Below are 19,352 nucleotides of genomic sequence, written 5' to 3'. Positions count from 1 at the left end.
GTGATAATTACTGGTTCCTTTCAGCTGTAAAAGTGCACTCAGTGTAAATGAGTGCACTTAAAGAAGACGGGCAGTAAAAGATGCCTACGCCTTGGACCACTCTCAGGTGTGCTGGATGATGCTGTCCCCCCCTTTAAACAAAAACGGGGGGGGCGGATACAGAGAACAAAGAGGTGTCAGGATAACCATGCCCGTTCTTTATTTTATTCACCATTAACTATATCTGTGGTAATCGCTGCCATTACCCAGAGAAGAAATAAGAAGCAGGAAAAAAGCAAGGTGTAAAAAGATAACTGTTGAAGGCTTGTAGGCTTGGGATGAATGCACGTGGTCATTTTTTAATATTATACAGAAATCAGATTATGCTCGCTGCAGAGAAGGTGGCTTTGGGGGGGGAGGGGTAAGAAATCAGCCATGTGCCTGGCGTTTATGGGCTGTCCCATTAATTCTCATTAAGCTTGTCAGTCCCTGGTATCTGCACTCTGCTAAACATGATGCGCACCTTTGCGTGCGTGTTAAACCCTCTGTTTACCCACAATGCACCTGGAGGAACAGAGGCCCCGGTCCCAAGTTCCAGCCTGTTTCCCCGCTCCCCCTCCCAATTACAGATATACTTGACAGATCGGCTTAATTAACACGCGGAGGGGGATTATGAGTCGCGCCCCTAACGAGGATGTCTTAAGTTTAAATCTTTAGCATTTGAATATGGAAATTAACGTTCTCTTCATAAAGTGGTTGCAGTAAATTATTTACTTTTTTAATTTACGTTTTGCATCGAAGTGCCGTTTTTTTCCCCCCTCTTTTTTCTTATGGCTGAATTGTTTTGACGAGTTTAATACAAGCAATGCATCATATTTAAGGGTAAACATTTATTTATGAGCATTTAAAGACTGTTGATTGCACGGAGCTGTTCTCAGCCTGGGGTGCTGCTCTTTGCCTGACTGGTAGCTGTAAGTGCAGCTGACATGCTGGTGTGGAGAAAGGCACCCTGATTTGAGACCAGCAATGAGGGGAGTGGTGGGAATTCGGAACGCCAAGACATACTCCTGAACATTCTTTTTCTCACTGGTTGAATGGATGAGACTGTCAAGTCTCTGAAAGTTGATTGGTTCTAGGGTTGGGGGCGGGGATCTCTCCTGCTGTTGACAGTGGGTGGAATGGCCTGATTGGTTAAGAGGGATCATCTGTGCAAGTTGCAAGGGCCTGTGATCTCACATTAAGCGTAATCTTTCTCCTAAAAAGGCTTTACTGTCCCTATGAGTGTAGTGCCCTTTCAGAATCACCAGGATAGCAACACAGACCAATCAGTGAAAATCCTATTTCAAATGTCAAATCAGGGGAATGATGTTGTCCTGGAGAGGTTTGTCATAGAAATAGATAGGAAGTGTATCTGTTATTTAAAATATAAAATCCCGTTGAAAAATGTGCTATAAAACAGTTAAAATCGATTGCCTCGTTGGCTACCTACCTTTTACTACTAGTACTAGGTACTAGTCCTAGTACCAGTATACTGGATGCAATACTGGACTCATAATTGCCCAATATGCCTTAAAGGATTTGGCTTCATAGGTTGGCCTCAGCTGCCTCCCGGTGCTGTTAGATTACCATCCGTTCCCTCAAAGTGATGCAGGAACGGTTAGCTAGCTCCGGGAGAGACAGCTGTGAACAATGTGTCCCCAAACACTGTACATCTTGCCATCATTTAACGGTTGCAGTCATGAAGTTGTTTAGCAATCAAACTGCCTGTGTGCAACATGTTTGTATTCCAGTTTTTACTTTGTTTAATACTACTTGTTAAATACTTAGTACACCATGGTCAAACACGTTTGTTTCCAATATTAGCAGGCTAAGTAAGTTCTATAGGTAGCCTTAACTGGCACATGACTGTGGCTGTTGCAGATTTTGTTCCGTTGATAAATGTTACATAGAGACACGGAAAAGCAAGAGATGTGTCTTAAGAGAAGGAAACGTTGTTATGTAGAGAACAGCTTGTTTTTATTCAAATGAACTTTAATTGTGGTAAATTCTCTCCTTCATCTAGAAGTAATAATAAAATGCAAATCTTGTGTTGGCAGGTAAAAGCTCGGTACATTTATAATTCATGCCGAACTCATGATTCAAATCTTCAAATAGTCCTAAGCTGAAAAATCAGTCATTAACATGCTAATGGAAAATGTGTTTCTGTTCAAGCCCAAATAAATAATCAAGTGTGTGTGTGTATATATATATATAGTAGTTACTTTTTTAGTAAATGATGTCGTATCTCAAAAATCAAAGTATGGTCACGTTTTGACTTTATTATGAACATTTTCAAGCCAGAAAAGGCACCAGAATTTAGTCAGATTTCTAAATAAAAAAATGTAGAAACTTTCCATCGTCAGGAGGCTTCAACACAGTGAAACTCCCCCTTCAGCCATAAGGCTTGACTGTCTGAGTGAAGGACAGTGCAGACAGGCTCTCCTGGCAGGGTGAAATGACACCTGCCACAGCCAAATCACATCTTCAAGGGGAGAGGAAGCTCCGTCCCGCACACCATCCCCTCCCTCCCTCCCTCTGCCGTCTCCTGCCATCTCCCATCTTCCCTCCTCGGAGCCCGGGCTCCGGTCCGGCAGACTGCCTCCATAAACGGCGGGCTCATAAAGAATTCGATGCAGGTGTCCCTTTTACACGCGGTGTCATCATCACCTTGCCTGGTTTACAGTGCGGGCGCGCTGCCCCTGCTTGTTTACGGCGCCTTAAAGAAAGAGATTGCTAGCGCTCGGGATACGCTAGCGTTCCTCCGGACGCTCACTCTCACTCCCATAAGGAGGTGTTTGTGTCGACTCGCGGTTCCACGCGGTTTCACTTCACGATCCCCTCCTGTGTAAATTGATGGGGAGAGGAACGTCATAACAGCAAGTACATCTCTGGGACACACTGCCACTTTTTTTTACTAGAATTCACTCCGTTTTTGCCTTGCCCCCCTGTAACCCGCCTCCATTCTTCACCCGGCAGGCGTTTTCTGTGTGTCCTTTTCTTAAGATGGTGTCACCTCGGTGATGTCAGAGACGACAGCAGGACTCAGCCCGTTTTGAGCGCTCACTGCTTGATTCACAGCTTGCTCTATAGCCGCTGGCATGAAAGCAGGTTCCTTTTTTTTTTCTTCAGGAAAGGAACTTCGGTAGAGGGAAGAAAGAACAGTCAGCAGCTAAATATTGTAGAATTAATGTGGCCCACCTTTCAAATGGACAGCTGGAGTTCACATCTCTCACCAGCAGATGAGCACACATTCAGAGAATATTCACAGGGAAAACAGCAAAAAAAAAAAAAAAAAACCTAACAGGAAAGGGAAAAAAACAACACTAAGAGTATATACTGATCTATTTATACAGCATTAAGTAGGGCACTTGGTATTCCACACCTGCTGGAGCTATTAGCAATGCTGTTTCAAGCTTTCAGGTGTAATTACAGTCAATTGATCTGCCGTTTCGTTTGAAAAACTTTTTTCTGTAGCCTGTGTTGCGGTGGTGGGGATTTGTGGTCTGGCTGCATGCATTTAAATCAGATATGAAATGATTGCGAGATTACGCAGACATGCATTGTGGCCCCTTCCCTGTTTTTCTTCATTTGAGACGGAACCGGGTTTATAAATGTCGCGTTGGCATGCCGCTTTCTTTCCTGGATTTGAGCAGTTTATTTTTTTCGTGTAGAAAATGGAAAGATATTCTTGTCATCGTTTCTCGGAAGGAATTTGGTCCGCATTATTGCATTTTGTCAAAATCCAAGAGCTTTAGAGCTAAACTGCTCCGGAAACAAACAGATTCTTTTTCTGGATCCTCTCTTCAAGCTGATCTTCGATTGGTCGAGTGCCATGGCTGAGGTCGATGGGGGTGCTCTCCATTCAGTTGTTGTGTATTGTCAGAAAGAATTCTTTTTATATAAATGATCACAGTCAGTAATTTTTTTTAGTATTACTGAATTTCATTTAGAAAAACAACCCGCGTTCAGTATCTCTCCCAGCCAGCAGCCGTGTAAGTGTAAAACAAGGGCTCGCAATTCACTTCGATTTACGATGATAAAGGGGAGATGGAAGGAGGGAGGGAGGGATGGGGAAGGGAAGTCAGGGAGAAGGAGGAGGAGAGGGTGAGTGAGAGGACAGGGGTTGGAAGGATATCTGCGTTCCTCTCACAGGTGTGGCCAGCTCAGGTCTCTCATTTGAATGCTAAGTGCCCTTTGGAGACCTGTCTGTATCTATGTGCCCCTGTTCACCATCTTAGACAAGTGTCATACGAGCCCCTGCTGTTTGTCAGTCGTTTTCAGCAAAATTAGACAGAGTGGAATGGCCTGTGAGCAATAGCAGGGGCGATTATGGTCAGCTATGGTCAGATTATGTCTGTGTATATGTGTTAATAGCAGCTTGTATTGCTACTCTGGGTGTGTTAAACCCATACTCAGCATGGCTCCTTACTTGCACTGCCTCAGCTGTGAAGCACAGAAGGCTTCCTTGTGCAAGCACATCTTTGCACACAAAGCAAAGAATGAATATTAATACTGAAATAAATGTTGAACAGAAGAGTCATGCTAATGCTGCCTTCAAGCACTTTAATTAGTGTGGTCATTACCATGAAATGGTAAAGTTTTTCTGACTGCTGGTGATTACAGTGACTGCAGGTCATTGCAAACAATGAGGGGGCACCATCCCAGTGCATCATGGGAGTAGAATACCAGTCACAGGGCAGCTTCTCTCGGCTAGTTTTCTCTTTCCCGACCGGATGTACTAATGATGTCGCGTGTGTCCCTAAGCAGGCCCTGTGGGTTTTCTTTTTTTTTATTTATTCGCTCTGGTCATTATCAGCTCGGCCAGTTTCAGGTAAAAAGGCGGCTTTCCCCTTCACAGTCTGCCAGGGCTCTGTTTGCAGTGTGCAGTTTATTTATTTTTCATGGTTCAGACAGGTCGGCAGGTGTACAGGCAAGGCGAGCTGGCAGGCAGGCGGGCATTCTCGGGCGCCCTTCGGGCCAACAGATGACCGGTGTGAGATCGCCTAGAGGAAGGACACGCCCCCTGTCAGCTCTCCCAAAACTTGCAGATCGCCTGGCGCATTGACTGGGTTTCGGCGGACTCCCTGAGGGCAAATTACGGGGCCTATTTTTTTTTTTTTTGCACCCCCCTTTATACAGCCCTAATTTGGAATCACTAATTTTACACTAGGCTTGTCTCACCACAACAGCATTCGCACAAAAGCACTGAGGTGAGACAAATGCAGTCCTCCAGTATACTTGCCTGCATAACTGTAACAGAAAAATGATACACAAAGCAGGAAATGAAATGTGTTGGACTGATCATTTTATACAAGGTAAACTGTACGTAAAATAATAATATTTAATAATACATAAAATAACAGACAAAAATATAATTGGTGTTTACTGAAAATATTTATGACAATTGTATATAACAAATTGGCCTACAGTATTTATGCCATTAAACCTATCTGAACTATTTAGATCCCCCCATTCTTGCAATGTAGAGTGCTCCCTTTGTACCTCAGGCTGTATATCATATCAGATCACTGCGGGCCTCTCTCCTAGCACGACTGACATGTTTTCTTCAGCATGTTTGCGAAAAGGAGAGGGCAGCTATCTTTTTCAAGAATATTTCCCTTCGTCTGGGAGTGAGTGAATCTCTGGCCCCACCTATCCTGTTTCGCACTGATCACAGAGCCTGCCGTCTCTGGCTTTCCAGGTTTGCCTGTGCCGGCCCTTTTTAACAGTCGAGCGGTCATCTCTGAGGTGATATTTGGTCAGAACCCGCCGTTTTTGTGTTTTAGACAGCAGTCTGGCTTTCTGCCAGTGTGTGCTTTCTGCGTAGGGCCCGATAGCCGTCCATTTTGTTTTGTTTTTTAGCGTTTATGTCCCAGCGGTGCTGATAAGAGTGTTTGAGATGTTTTATAATTTGGCTTGCTCTGACAGAAAGTGTATTTGCAGTGTTTGGAGGCTGACTGATGGTGATTCTCTGCTCAGGGAGCTTCTGGGCTCAGGTCTCGGTGTTGCAGGGCTTTATGGTGGAATGAGTTTGGATTGCTGTGTTTCAGCTGAATCCAGAATTTCAGTGCTCTTTTCTGCGTGTTAATATTTAATGGCTGAAGGTCCTGCATTCCTGCATTTAAAAAAAAAAAAGTTTTCAGCAGAACTCTACAAGCAGGGCGTCGATGGGGTGCTCGTCCTTTTGTGTGGAACCCTTGTTTGCGACAGGACCCCACAAAGCAGTAATTCTCTCCCTCTTGCTCTGTCTTTACATGAAAATATGGAAATAATTGGGACATTTGTGTGTGCTGGAGCTGGAAATGTATGTCTAGCAGAGTCACAGTCTTGTCATCCAAATAGTTTGTCCTGATATACTTAAAATATGGCTGGTGCTGGTGACATCTTCATGTCTTCCCAGCTTCTCTTAAGCACTTCTGAGCGGGTGCCTCCTATCGTTTGTGACAATGCTGTTTGAGGAAAAACAAAAAACAGAAAATGCAAAAAAAAAAAAAAAACCAAGGAGGGACACGTGAATCTCAGCGTGAGCAGGGAGAAAGGCTTCTTTCCCTCTGACAGTGACTGAACTCTCCTTATATGTGTCTTGTCAAGCAGCTCATTTTGAATGGACTCCCATTCATCAAAAGCAGCACATTAATAATCCAGGAGAATACTGCGCGGTGGCCCTGAGACGCGGGGGGGGAACCGAGGGGGAGCGACGTGCCACGCCGCCGCACAATAACGAGGCGGCGGCCTGTTGTCGTCCCCTATTAATGATGTAATGGGCGCCCTCGGCTGCTATTGTGCGGGTTTACAACCTGTCGCGCGGGGCGAGACAAAGGAGGTGTCACGCCGAATGAGAGTCGGCGGCGGGAACATGCTGTCGACGTCTCTCTCTCTGTCTGTGCAGAGCGGGAAGAATCGTGCGCTTCACCTACACGCACTTCGGGACCTGTGGCACGGAGACGGAACAAGGCTGGGTGCCAGGCGCCACCTTCTGTAGGCGCGTGCTACACGGAGGGAGGGAGAGAGAGAGAGGAGGAGGGAGGGGGTACAGAGGGAGGTGTATATAGAGAAATGTATCGAGAAGAGAGAGTTATAGAGAGAGAGAAATAGAGGAAAAGAGAAAGAGGGATACAGATACAGGCAGAGAGGTATTATACGTAGAGAAATGTACAGAGAAGGGGAGAGTTACAGTGACAGAGATACTGATAGAGGGAGAGAGAAAGAGAGGGGGACAGAGAGAGATGTATATAGAGAGGGTCACTGAAACGGGGGGGGGGGGGGGGGGTAGAAAGAAGGAGAGAGGTATTATATGTAGAGAAAGGGACAGAGATGGAGAGAGTTACAGGGACAGAGAGATAGTGATGGAGGGAGAGAGAGAGGGAGAGGGAGATTCCAGGAACTGAGCCCAAAGAAGAGCCTGTCCTTTAGGCTCACAGCACCGTCAGCTACCCACACTAATCAGCCTCCAGACAGTAGAACAGGACAGCAGAAACTTATCAGACAGCTGCATCGCTGGTTGGAAAGTTCTAACTAAATTCCAAAGTGAAACCGCATGCTACCATATCTGGCCCTAAAAATCGCACCACGACGGACCACCTGACCATGGTAATTAAAAAAAAAAACTGCAATTAAAAGACCATTGAGGAGAGAGGGAGCTGGTGGGCAAAGCCTTGCTACAGAGGGGTTTCCATTATGTGCACTTGCTTCAGTAACCTTCGAGCTGTATAAGTATATAATTTGTAAATCCTGGTCTGCGAAAGGCCTCCTGGAGGGCCGGTGGGGGTGGAGGAATCGACTATTAAAACAGGCCACTACTTTTAATGAACCTTGCGCACATTATTAGTATAATCACCCTCTTTCGCATTCAGTGCCTAATGGCAACTTTTTTAAATGGGTTGTGTGGCCCCCGCACCCCCCTCTCAGCGGTAATCGCGGTGAGGTGTGGAGGTAGTGCGTGCGCAAACGGTGCGCTGCATCACGTTAAAGGCCTTACCAATCTTTGCTGTCAGCGCGGCTGCAGGATGTGCGGAGATAGTCCTGTCTAATGCCCGTGACACTTCCCGGAGCGTCGAGCTCAGATGCGGTGTGTGCTTTAGAGGGGGTACGTTTTAATCCCGAAAAGGGCAACAACAAAAATAGATTAGAGGAAGTGGATTTTGTTTGGAGCTCCTGGTCAAAATTTTGGACACACCTACTCATAGAAGGGTTTTTCTTCATTATTCCTATTTTCCACATTTTAGAATAATAGTAAAGACATCAGAACTATGAAATACCACAAAAGGAATTAAGCAGTGACCGAAATATTGTTGAACAAATAAAAAACACATTTATGCACACATATTTTAGACTCTTCAAAATGGCCAAAAATAGTTTTTAAAAATATATTTTTTGGATAGAAATTCATACATAGGCATCAACCTTCACTGTTTATATTTGTTTAAGAAACAAATTTCAAAGCATACGTGTTTAGATCAAAATGTCTTTGAATGCATGTTACCCATTATCTTAATCAGGTGTGTCCAGACTTATGGCTAATACTGTGTTTCTTAAGATGCAGATGACTGGTTAGCAGGTCTCAGCTAAGCAAGCTGTAGGGCAGGCAGGCAGGACTGGCACATGGTTAAAAGCAAGGCCGCAGTCTGCTCTGCTCACAGTCGCCTGTGACGGCGGTGTGGTGAGCTGTGAGGTAACGCCAGGGTGTGATTTCACCGCTCTCCTGCAGGTGGAGTCCACACAGAGCATGATCCGAATCCTGGGCCTCTCCGCCACGCTGCCCAACTACCTGGATGTGGCATCCTTCCTGCACGTCAACCCCTACATCGGCCTCTTCTACTTCGACAGCCGCTTCCGCCCCGTGCCCCTGGGCCAGAGCTTCGTGGGCGTCAAGACCACCAACAAGGTGAGTCTGACCGCTCAAGGACAGCGCACCAGCTGACCACAGGTGGGGTTAGTCGTGGTGTCCACAGACAAGGTGAGTCTGACCGCTCAATGACCACACACTAGCTGACCATAGTTGGGGTTAGTCGTAGTATCCACAGACAAGGTGAGTCTGACCGCTCAGTGACCACACACTAGCTGACCATAGTTGGGGTTAGTCGTAGTATCCGCAGACAAGGTGAGTCTGACTGCTCAGCGACCACACATTAGCTGACCATAGTTGGGGTTAGTCGTAGTATCCGCAGACAAGGTGAGTCTGACTGCTCAGCGACCACACACCAGCCAACCGTGGGGTTAGTCTGCGTGCTCACAGAGAAGGTGAGTCTGAGGCCTTCCCATACCTCCAGGTGTTTTATTTTAATGTAAATGTAACTCATATAAATAATTGCATGAGGTCATTAATTGTAATATTATAATATTATGATAGTCATGGTCATAATTCATAGTGCAATGATTATTATTGGAACATGTAGCGACGCTGATCATCACACTGTTATGAATTCTAATCATGACCTGCACAGAAGTGTGTTGTGATGAAGAGTATAATACCAGCGGCAGTTTAGCCGAAGCACTGACACTGCCGATGGTCCCTTTTCATCCGGATTTACATACCGCTATTGGCGAACCGCGCATGGGCTCGCCGACAAGGAAACTCTCGAGCGAGGCCATCTTCCAACGTGTGTCAGCAGTGGCATGTTTTTTTCCCTCCCTTCCAAAGAGGACCTTGTATCACAACCTTCGGCTGAGAATAAAGACCCACTCCCAAGGCTACTGCAGAACGCGCTGTAGAACAACGAATAGCAATGTGCCGCCCTCTGAAAAGCGACTCGGAGGAACATTAAGGGGTTTGTTTTGTTGTGCAAATACCTTGTAGTGCCGCTCCTGCTACTTTATGCCCGCACAATAGTCCAGTCAAGGCTGCGGGTCCGCGGTCATTGAGAAATAAAATCGCTCTTTTTCCCTCGTATTTAGAAGATTACTTTTTCCTACTGCAGTTATTACCTGCGGTACTATGGTGGCTAAAATGAAAAAGGGCTAGCTGCGTGCTGAGAGCAGATTTAGTATTGCTTCTTTTATTTGAGAAATGCCTGCCATTATTATCCTCTGCTCACTGGAGCAGTGCTGCTTTCCCCCCTAGACGAATATATGCTGCTCAAAGCCGTTGTGCTTCAAGGGCGGTGGTCGCTAAAAAGGTAGAAATTAAACAGGAGGACAGCGTTTGGTTGACCGTACAGAGCGCACGTCCAGAGGGTGGCCCTTACCAGGCTGATCGATACTTGCTTGTCTCGTCCAGCCTGGCCCTCTCCTTGGTTTTGTTTCCTTATCAGCGCCCGTTTCCAGAAGCTGCGTGCACGCATGTGCACGCACTGCCAGTCGGTGGTTTCTCGTCGCCCTGCTGCCAGTCCTGTCCCTTGTGTTTCGGGCGGTTAATGATTATTGATCGCCGACGTGCTGTCGTTACCGAGGGAAAGGCAGGCAAAACGATCAGAGGGAGCTCAGGGTTACCTCAGCTACAGAAACAGGAACCGCACACCGTTTCATACTAAGCACATCACCTGGCATAAAGCACGCAATACCACACAGGCTACATGCGTTACCTCACGTTCCGCAAGCATTGCCGTATCATCTATTATTGCCTCACATGCTGCATACATTACTGCACATATACACTACTGCACACAGTAGGACTGCATACTTGCACAGCTAAACTTACCTCACATGATTCTATGCAAGACTTAACTACGCAGTATTTGGACATCTGCATTGTTAAACCCTTGCCAGCAGTCAGCTTTGTTATTCTCATTGCTTCAAAGAAGCAAACTGCAATGAGTGAGTGAAATGAGCTTTGTAACCGGAATGGAGTGCTTTGCTACAGGGTCAGGAGCCCTTTGTGAAGCAGTGGCTGCAGGTTTCTGGTCATTAACCACACTCTTCTCCTCTTTTGTAACGGCCCTCTAGGTCCAGCAGCTGCACGACATGGAGGAGGTCTGCTACGAGAAGGTGCTGGAGCAGATCCGAGCCGGACACCAGGTATAACCTCCCAAACGCTGCGGATCCGGGGCGGGCGGGGAGCTCACTGGGTGGCTGGTGGGGGAAGGTTTGTTGCTTGCTGTCTGTTGAATTATTCGGCGGACATAAAGAGAGGGCCTTCAGACGTGTGCGCGGCGAGGGACTGAACATGGGACGGATGAAAGGGGTGTCACCTCATTAGATATGGCTGTTTATTCCCACAGTCCCCCAGCCTCCGCTCCCAGGTTTTACCCCCGCACATGGCAGCGTTGATGAAAACACAAACAGAGGGTGTCCTCCCTCCCTTCATCTCCACAAGAAACAAATTATTTTTGAAGAACAAATCCGTTTCCCCTTGTTTTGTTTAGTTATGCATTTTTTTCGTTTTTTTTAATGTTATTGTTTTGCAGACTTACGCTTTCGTCTCCCGTCTGGGGACATCGTCGGCACGCCTCACTGAGAGAGAGAGGGAGAGAGACGTCTCTGCCAAATTGAAACGATCTCTTCATAGCAGACAAAACAAGGTCTCGCGGATCAAAAATTCATATGCGCGTCTTCCTTTCCACCCTCTGATAACCCTAATGAGCGAGTTTGTTCTTCCCGGCTGCGAATGCGCTGGTGAAAGTGCCGGTAAAGATGGTTGCCATATCAGCAAGCGACGGGGTCCCACGTGGTTTCCTGTGACTGTCATTTTCAGAAGGAATGCTTCTGTGTGACGCTGACAGCTATATTCTTACACTACTTGCTTTGCCTAAATGCAGTCATTTTGTAAGTGCCTCTGGAATGCCTCGCTGTGTGCATCATGGGATATTTGCACCGGCTATAAACACCCCGGCTGTCCTCCGCCCGCTCGGGGTGTTTAAACATGGATTTTACCCCTCGAAAGCCTGATGCAACAGAACTTAAAGTGAAAATATCAGTATGCCTGTATTGTTACAAACGCTTCTAATGAATCCACCAGCCAGAGTACACTTTATCTCCTTAGCCAAGGAAACCTAAAAACTCTGCTGGCTTAGTGAAGTCTATAGTGTAGTGTAGTGTGAAGGCTTAACGTACATGTATGTTGTGGGTAAATGGCCAAAAAAATTTTGCTTCAAGAAGAGTTGTATGGAGAAGATCGGTGTTGCCTTCAAGGGGAGAGGCAGGTGTTTTCAGTCAGAGACCAATCCGGCAAACAGAGTATGGTCAACATGTGGCTGGAGTAATGGGTTAATGAGTTGGTCTCAAACAATACGATACACACAGTTGCCGTAAGTTGCCACTGAATTCTCTCTCAAGTGCAAATTCACTGCTGTACATATTGTCCTCTTTTTCTAGTGGAAGAGTCCACTTTTATCACCAGGGGGGAGTGGAGGGGAGGGGGGTCTTAATAGGTGATGATATGAGCAGCACATGCCAACTCAGAGAAACAAATAGATAAACCAAACCAAAAAGAACATGCGCAAAGTGTGTGTAGTCCTAATCCTCAAACACTGTCCATATAAGGAAGCTGATAGTTGAGTTTGTAGGTATACATAAGGCACCTAGTCTATACCACTAGGTAATTTAGTGGTTGAAAGCTTTTTAGAGATTATTCTCCAAAATTGTGGAACAGCAGGTGCTTCCAGTTACCCTCCATTACGCAGCTCCGCTTAGCTAATCGAGAGCCGAGTGGGACCGGAGCCTGGAAACGCATGGCGCCGTGCTGGATACGGCTCGCCTGATTGTTGACATTTTAAAAGTGCTGCTTAAGTGGGCTCCTGAGTGGAGCAGTCAGGGAGCCGCTCGTCTTGAGTGCTCTGTGGCCCGGGTTCAACCGCAGCCGTGTCATCAGCTGGCAGATACCCCCCGAGGGTTAGGTGTGTGGCCGCGGTGTCCTCGTCTCACCGCTCTCAGGCACCCCGCGGTTCACCGGGCGTCTGCAAGGTGCTTGGGTGACATAGAAGCAGAGTGGCGCGTGTCCTTATCGGTGCCTGCTGCACTGCAGGGGTCTTCCTATGAAAAACAGCTGCTGGCTGTGTGCTCGAGTGTTGAAGGATTGCGTTCGTCTTTGCTTAATAGCACTCCTGCACGACCGCGGTGAGGTGAGCCTAATTAGCAATTGGCGATTTCAAAATAGGGGTTGCACAGAGGGAAAAAAAGAATAAAAAATACAAATAAAAAAGACTTCCAGTGGATAAACCATCCCGCTGTCTCAGAGGACAAAGAGAGTGCACTTGGACAGCCTGCAGGAGATTCCCCTTCGTGGAGCAGTTTCTGTAAATGCTCTTGTGTTGTTATTTCATAACAGTCCTTTCGCTAATACCCTGGCCTTAGAGTCTAGTGCGCGTTGTGACATCGCTGCGAGCCGGCTTTCATCCAAAAAGGCCGTGCTTAATGCGTGGGGCCCAGCACTTCTGGGCCAAAACAGCGTGGAAATGGCAACAGAGTGGTTATGCGAGGTCAGGACCGCGTAGGCCGTATCAAGTCTGCATGTATTTATAGGATACGCGGAAAACTGTTAAAGATTATGCCCCCCCCCCCCCCCCCCCCCACCCCCGGTCACCACAGAGGGAATGAAGCAGAACTTAATCCTCAGCGGGCGTATGGCCTCCTAAAGCCCCCCGGGGACAGGCGCGCGGTAGCGTGGAAGCGCCACTCAGACACCGCCGAGACAGAGGCCCGTCTCGCGCCGCCGACAGCTACAGTCACCCGATGCTGCTTTGCATCGGGAGAAATACAATTAAGCACTCGAGGCCATGCGCCGGCTTAAATATAACACAGCGCTCTCCCGTGGCACTGGGAAACTCAGCAGAATGAAAGTTTTAACTAAAAAAAGTACCGCCAGAGTTGCAGCGGGGTGACGGTGACTTGGTTATTTGTGCGCTTCTGAATATCGCGCGGAGAGGTTTTGTATTAAGGGAAAGAAATAGTACTGTGGACGAGGGGGGGGGTGGGGGCGCCGGGATCTGAAGCGTCTCCGTTGGAGGTTCACGGGTCAGAATGGGATATTAATCAGAACAAAGTTTCCGCTTTATTTCAAGTTGTGGAATTCGCGCCGGTGAAGGTCAGCTCTGCCTCCTCGCCACCGTAGCAATTTGTGCCGCCGACGCTCTCCCCTGAACTCAATTTCCAAATCCCATAAATCATAAAACAACACCACAATAAATACCGAACCCGTGCTCAGCAGAGAGAGATTTCTGCGATACGCTTCCCGCCGCTGCGCCTTCCCGCTTCCCTCCCGCCCTCGTCGCGCGCGCTGCTCGGTCCGGCCAATCACTGTAGCGGCCACAGCTAAAAGCGGCCGAAAGTTAAAGGCGGTTGGTTTGACTGACAGGGTCACGTCGACTGTTGGGGAACTCGGTGAAGAGTTCCTGTGTCAGTCAGACTTAATGTTTTCTGTTATTATTTTCTTTGTTTGTCTGTTTAAACTATAGTAGTGCTCACAGCAGGACACAGAGCTACTTTCTGGAGAGCAGCACGGAGTTGATTACCGGGACCGAGTCTCGGCTGCGATTGAGCTGCTGATTGTCAAATGTGGGAAATCTCTCTAACTCCACTGGTGATCTCGTGGTGAGGTCGGAAACACACGGAAGTTGTCCCATTTAATGGCTGGATCAGGTAGCTGTCATTATCAGCAGAGGGGGTGGGAACGACCGATGGGATATTGGACATTTGTCGGCCCCCCCAGGGGAGGCAGAGGGTGGAGGGGCTGTGAGTAATTTGGGGTTAACGCTGACAGTCAGGTTCGCGGGTTGGAGACCAGTGAGCGGGACAAGCGGGTTAAACGGTGGAAGCTGGAGGAGAGACTCATAAATTATGGCGGTGATTGTAATGTTTGTAACCATAAATAATGCACAGTTTATTTGACTCAGGGTACTCGAGTCCTCCAAAGATGGGCACTCCCTCCCCCCCCCCCCCCCCCCCGCTGCTTCCTTACTGATTCCAGGGCAGTGCTTCTGCGGATAACGTTTGCGCGCAGCCTCATGTGGATACGCTGAAGGAGTATCAACCCTCGTGGTGAGGCCCCCACAGACGCCGGTGAGCGGGTTCCAGGGAGCGTGCTTCAGGAGAAATGAGTTATTTAGCCGTGTCTTAACAAGATGAATGTTTATTCTAACCTATTAAGCCTGGAACGTTGGAAGGCGAGAAAAAAATACGTCCTCAGCACAACAAAAAAAAAAGGGTACTAAAGTGCTGAGAGTTTGGGTTTGCGTGTTTGTGTGTGCGTGTGTGCGCGTGTGTGTGTGTGTGTTTCGAGTGGGGGGTGGGTTCCTACTTATGGCTGAGGGGTTGGGGGAGTGAATATCTCAGCCTCAGGATCTGGGTGTTTTATGTTAGTTTTAACCTTGAGCGGAGTCTCCGGGCCTCGGCTCCGATCACGCGGCCGAAATGAGCTGTCAGATGCCTCCCCAGCGCCACGCCTCTGTCCCGCACAGATGGGCATGATAGGAGTGCGGCTTTGCAGGCTTTTGAGGGCGCGGGTGGGATGGGGGGGGGGGGGGGGTTGGCTTAGGCCTGCTCACCATCCCTGTGTCAGAACGAGCAACACCGCTCCTATAAGCAGGGCAAGTCCTTGCATACTTATCTCGGTCAAACACACAGTTGCCACTGGACACTTTTGAGGGCAGCAGTGTAGCATAGAGGGAAGCGGCACGACTCATAACTGAAAGGTTGCTGGTTTGATTCCCTGCTGGGGCGCTGCTGTTATACCCTTGGGCAAGGTACTTAACCCAGAAATGCCTTATTAAATAATCAGCTGTATAAATGGGTAACGTAAAAAAAATTGTAACCTATGTAAGTTGCTCTGGATAAGAGCTTCTACTAAATACCAATAATATAATGTAACATAGCAAGGCTGACTTGTATTTTGGGGGGGGGGGGTAAAGGAAGTAATAGGTAGGGGGGGAAGTGGGCCTGAGGGGATCCAGTGGGGGCACTCAGAAAAGTGGGGTTGATGTAGAAATGGAGGAGTTTGGGGTTGAGTATAGATGGAGAAGAGAGAAGGGGAGAGACAGAGGAAAGAGTAGGGGGGGTAAGATGGAGGGAAATGATTTAGGGGGCGGGGAGGAAGGTGAAGGCGGAGGGTGTACTAGGCGGTGGTCGGGGAGGGGGGGGGGGGGGGTTTGCTGTGAGATGAAGGGTGAGATTCTTCTCAGCGGGTTTAATAGATAACCCCCTGTAGCTGAAGCACGCGGAGCATGAACAACAGCGGGGGTCACGTGATCCAAACAGCATGCATTATGCATGGGCATCACTGTCTGCGCTGAGAGGCTGACAGCCGCTTTAATCGCTCCTGATTCTAATCTGCCTACTTGTGAAGGAAGAGCCAGCGTGTACAAACGCGGGATGCTTGTGTTCTGTGTGCTCTGTGTGTGTGTGTGTGAGCGCGTGTGCATCTCTGTGTCTGGGCGCCTGTGTGTGTTTGTGTGCATGTGTGCGTCTGCGTTTCTGTGTGTGCGTGTTTGTGCGCGTGTGCCCTGTATGTGGGCTTGTGTCTTGTGTGAGCATGTGTGTTTGTGCACTGGTGTGTCGTCGCATGTGTGTGAGTATGTGTGCGCGCCTATGTTCTGTTCTGCAGTTGTGTGTTCCGGTTAGCGAGCGTGCTCTGTTGGCCCGAGAGGAGTGTGGGAGAGAGGGGAGATTGGAACAGACAGCGGCGATGCTTTATTTGCATACCTTCCTTAGCTTTTCATTTTGCCGCAGATTTGTCGGTTTTCCCTCCTCTCGCCCGAGACCCGTGCTTGATTTCATTCGCCGCTCACGCGTGTATTACAGGCCTGATCAGTAGTGATCAGTGCCCGGCCTCTTTGCCGACACGCGGGGCCGAGGAAACGGTGGACGCGAAGGCAGGTGACACGCCGTCTCCAAAGCCTCCATGCGCATTACAGTGCGTTTCATTATTTCACAGCCAGTAAGCCCGTGTAGCGCAGTTAGCGCGTGAAGCCGCAGAGGCCGGGCCAGAACACGGCCGCTCTCCGAGCTGCAGCATTTTTTTGCTCGGTTGACGCTCTCATCCAGGGTGACTTTCAAAGCTGGTAATTTTACGCATCACTCACTTGCACAAAATGGATATTTACCAAAGCAAGTCTGAGAGGGTTTTTGTTGTGGGGGGTGGATTTTCTGGCTGAATAAGGGGATATCTATAAAATGCCGCCCCTGGCGAGACGTGGGGTCGACCGAGGGCAGTTGTGGGTACAGAGCACTGCTCGGATGGACGTCTGCCTTAGCGCTTTAGAAGCAGACCGGAGATGTGGCCAGTGAGAAGCCGGGAGATGTCTGTGTGTTTTCGGCTTGACTGCGGCCGTTTCCCGTCTGTCAGTCAGGAGGGCGAGCCGGACCATACGCTGGTTCACACGGGCGGCGTGCACCCGGCTGCGGAGCCAGGTTTTTCGGCAGGGGCCGACAGATGGAGGAGGTCCACCTCCTGCGCGGGCGCCCTCGACACCCCCACACCGCTCCTCCCCGAACCGCTCGGACTTCTGGGAAATTTAAAGTTGGTGATTCATCCCTTTAGATTGTGGATCCATCTGTTCGAGCTAATGAGCTCAAAATGCCTGCCTCCGTACTCTGCTTAAAGTGAACAGCGAAGAGCCCATTCTGGAGCCCCCCCCCCCCCCCCCCCCCCCAGAATATGGACAAACCCCTGGATGTGATCCTCATTCCGATCTCACCCCCCTCACCCAACAGAGGGAGACAAGTTCCGGCAAGGTCCTAAGTAAATGATATAACTCGGCTAATGGAGTAAACCCTGACTTCAGCTCTCTGTCTGTCCCCATCCCTCTCTCTCTCTCTCTCTCTCTCTTGTTACTTTACTTCATTACTTTCCATTTACTGTATTTGCATAGCAGCTGCCCTCATTCAGATTGTTACAAAATGAGTGTTAATACAGCTGGGTAGCTACTGCGGCTGTTCAATAATTGGCTTAATAACCCTGGTAGAGGGGTGAAGGGTAGAGCATCGGTGCACAGCTCCACTGCCCCACCCAGGGTTGGATCATGCATTTACAAATGCACTCCCCTCTGCTGCTGTAAGCATCTCTCCCTCTCTGTCTGTCTGTCTATCTCCCTTTCATTATTTCCCTCCCTCCCTCTCTCTCTCCTTCCCTCCCTCCCTCCCTCCCTCCCTCTCTCTCCCTCCCTCCCTCTCTCTCCCTCCCTCCCTCTCTCTCTCTCCTTCCCTCTCTCTCTCTCCTTCCCTCCCTCTCTCTCCTTCCCTCCCTCTCTCTCTCTCCTTCCCTCTCTCTCTCTCCCTCCCTCCCTCCCTCCCTTTCTCTCTCCCTCCCTCCCTCTCTCTCTCCTTCCATCCCTCTCTCTCCCTCTCTCTCTCCTTCCCTCCCTCTCTCTCCCGCCTGCTCCGAGCTGAGCAGGATGAGAATGCAGACGGCTTTGTTCATTGGAGTGGCAGATGATGAGAGAGAAGCAGGCTGGACGGCAGATCCTGTGGATCTGCATCGCTGATGGGAGCGGCTGGCCGGTCGGAAACGTCGCCGTCCGAGCGCGAGCGAATAAACGGCGAGAGGCCGAGTCTCCGCCGACCCCAGGAAATGCCTGGGTCGAGGGTCGCGTCCCACTTAGCTGTCCCTGTTTGCTTTTCGCTCACACCGTGAAGAGGACGCCTGGCTGTGTGAAGGGCCATTACATTATCTTACATTATCGCCATTTAGCAGACGCTCATATCCAGAGCGACTTGCATGGGTTTCAGTTTTTAACTTGTTATCCATTTATACAGCGGGCTATTTATTGAGGCAGTTGTGGGTTAGGTAGCTTTCCCAAGGGTTACAACAGCAGTGCCCCGGCGGGGAACCGAACCAGCAACCTGTCAGTTACAAGCCCCGCTTCTTACCACTACGCTACACATTAGATATATTCACTGCGTAATGTTACCAGTGGGACCCAGCAGAACCATACTGCTGGGAAAAAAAGAACTGTTTGTCTCTAATCACCATGCCTGTGCATGCTCTCGGCCCTCACTCACAGTTTTGTAGATGTCAGTATTTGTCTGTATTAATGTTATTTAATATGAGTATTCCTCGTGTGCTGGTTGGTGGCGAGTAGGCGGGTGTTGTCAGGTGATGCGCCTGTTACACACACACACACACACGCACACACACACGTGCGCGCAATTGCACACGCAGTAACAAAGCGCACAGCAGAGGCATTACAGCGGGGATCCTTCTCTCAGAGCGCAATATTAAATTGTCAGAAGTGGCTCTGACAGATATTAATTTCATCTGCGATTTTGATGGATGGAATCCCTTTATGACCCGCCCCCCCCCCCCCCCCCCCCCCCCAACACACACACACACACACACACACACACACACACACACCTCAGCTGGGTCTCAGGATGGCAGGCAGAAGGCAGACGGAACTTTAATAAGCTTAGGAGCCAGCGGTAACCGTCGACAGCGCTTTCCGCCGCGGCGTTCTCTCTCTCCCTCA

General features: G+C 48.8%; 1 protein-coding gene across 1 annotated transcript in view; it reads left to right on the top strand.

Moving 5' to 3' along the window:
- ascc3 (activating signal cointegrator 1 complex subunit 3) overlaps nucleotides 1-19,352 on the top strand; it is a 195,927-nt gene that overhangs the window by 84,228 nt on the left and 92,347 nt on the right. The window contains exons 12-13 of the mRNA XM_036538487.1: nucleotides 8,726-8,902; nucleotides 10,900-10,971. Of these exons, the coding sequence (XP_036394380.1) occupies nucleotides 8,726-8,902; nucleotides 10,900-10,971 (249 nt within the window). The remainder of the gene's footprint in view (nucleotides 1-8,725; nucleotides 8,903-10,899; nucleotides 10,972-19,352) is intronic.

The sequence above is a fragment of the Megalops cyprinoides genome, chromosome 10 (genome assembly GCF_013368585.1).
Source record: "Megalops cyprinoides isolate fMegCyp1 chromosome 10, fMegCyp1.pri, whole genome shotgun sequence".
NCBI lineage: Eukaryota > Metazoa > Chordata > Actinopteri > Elopiformes > Megalopidae > Megalops > Megalops cyprinoides.
The sequence above is the reverse complement of the archived record's forward strand: the minus strand, read 5'-3'. Positions and strand labels throughout refer to the sequence as shown.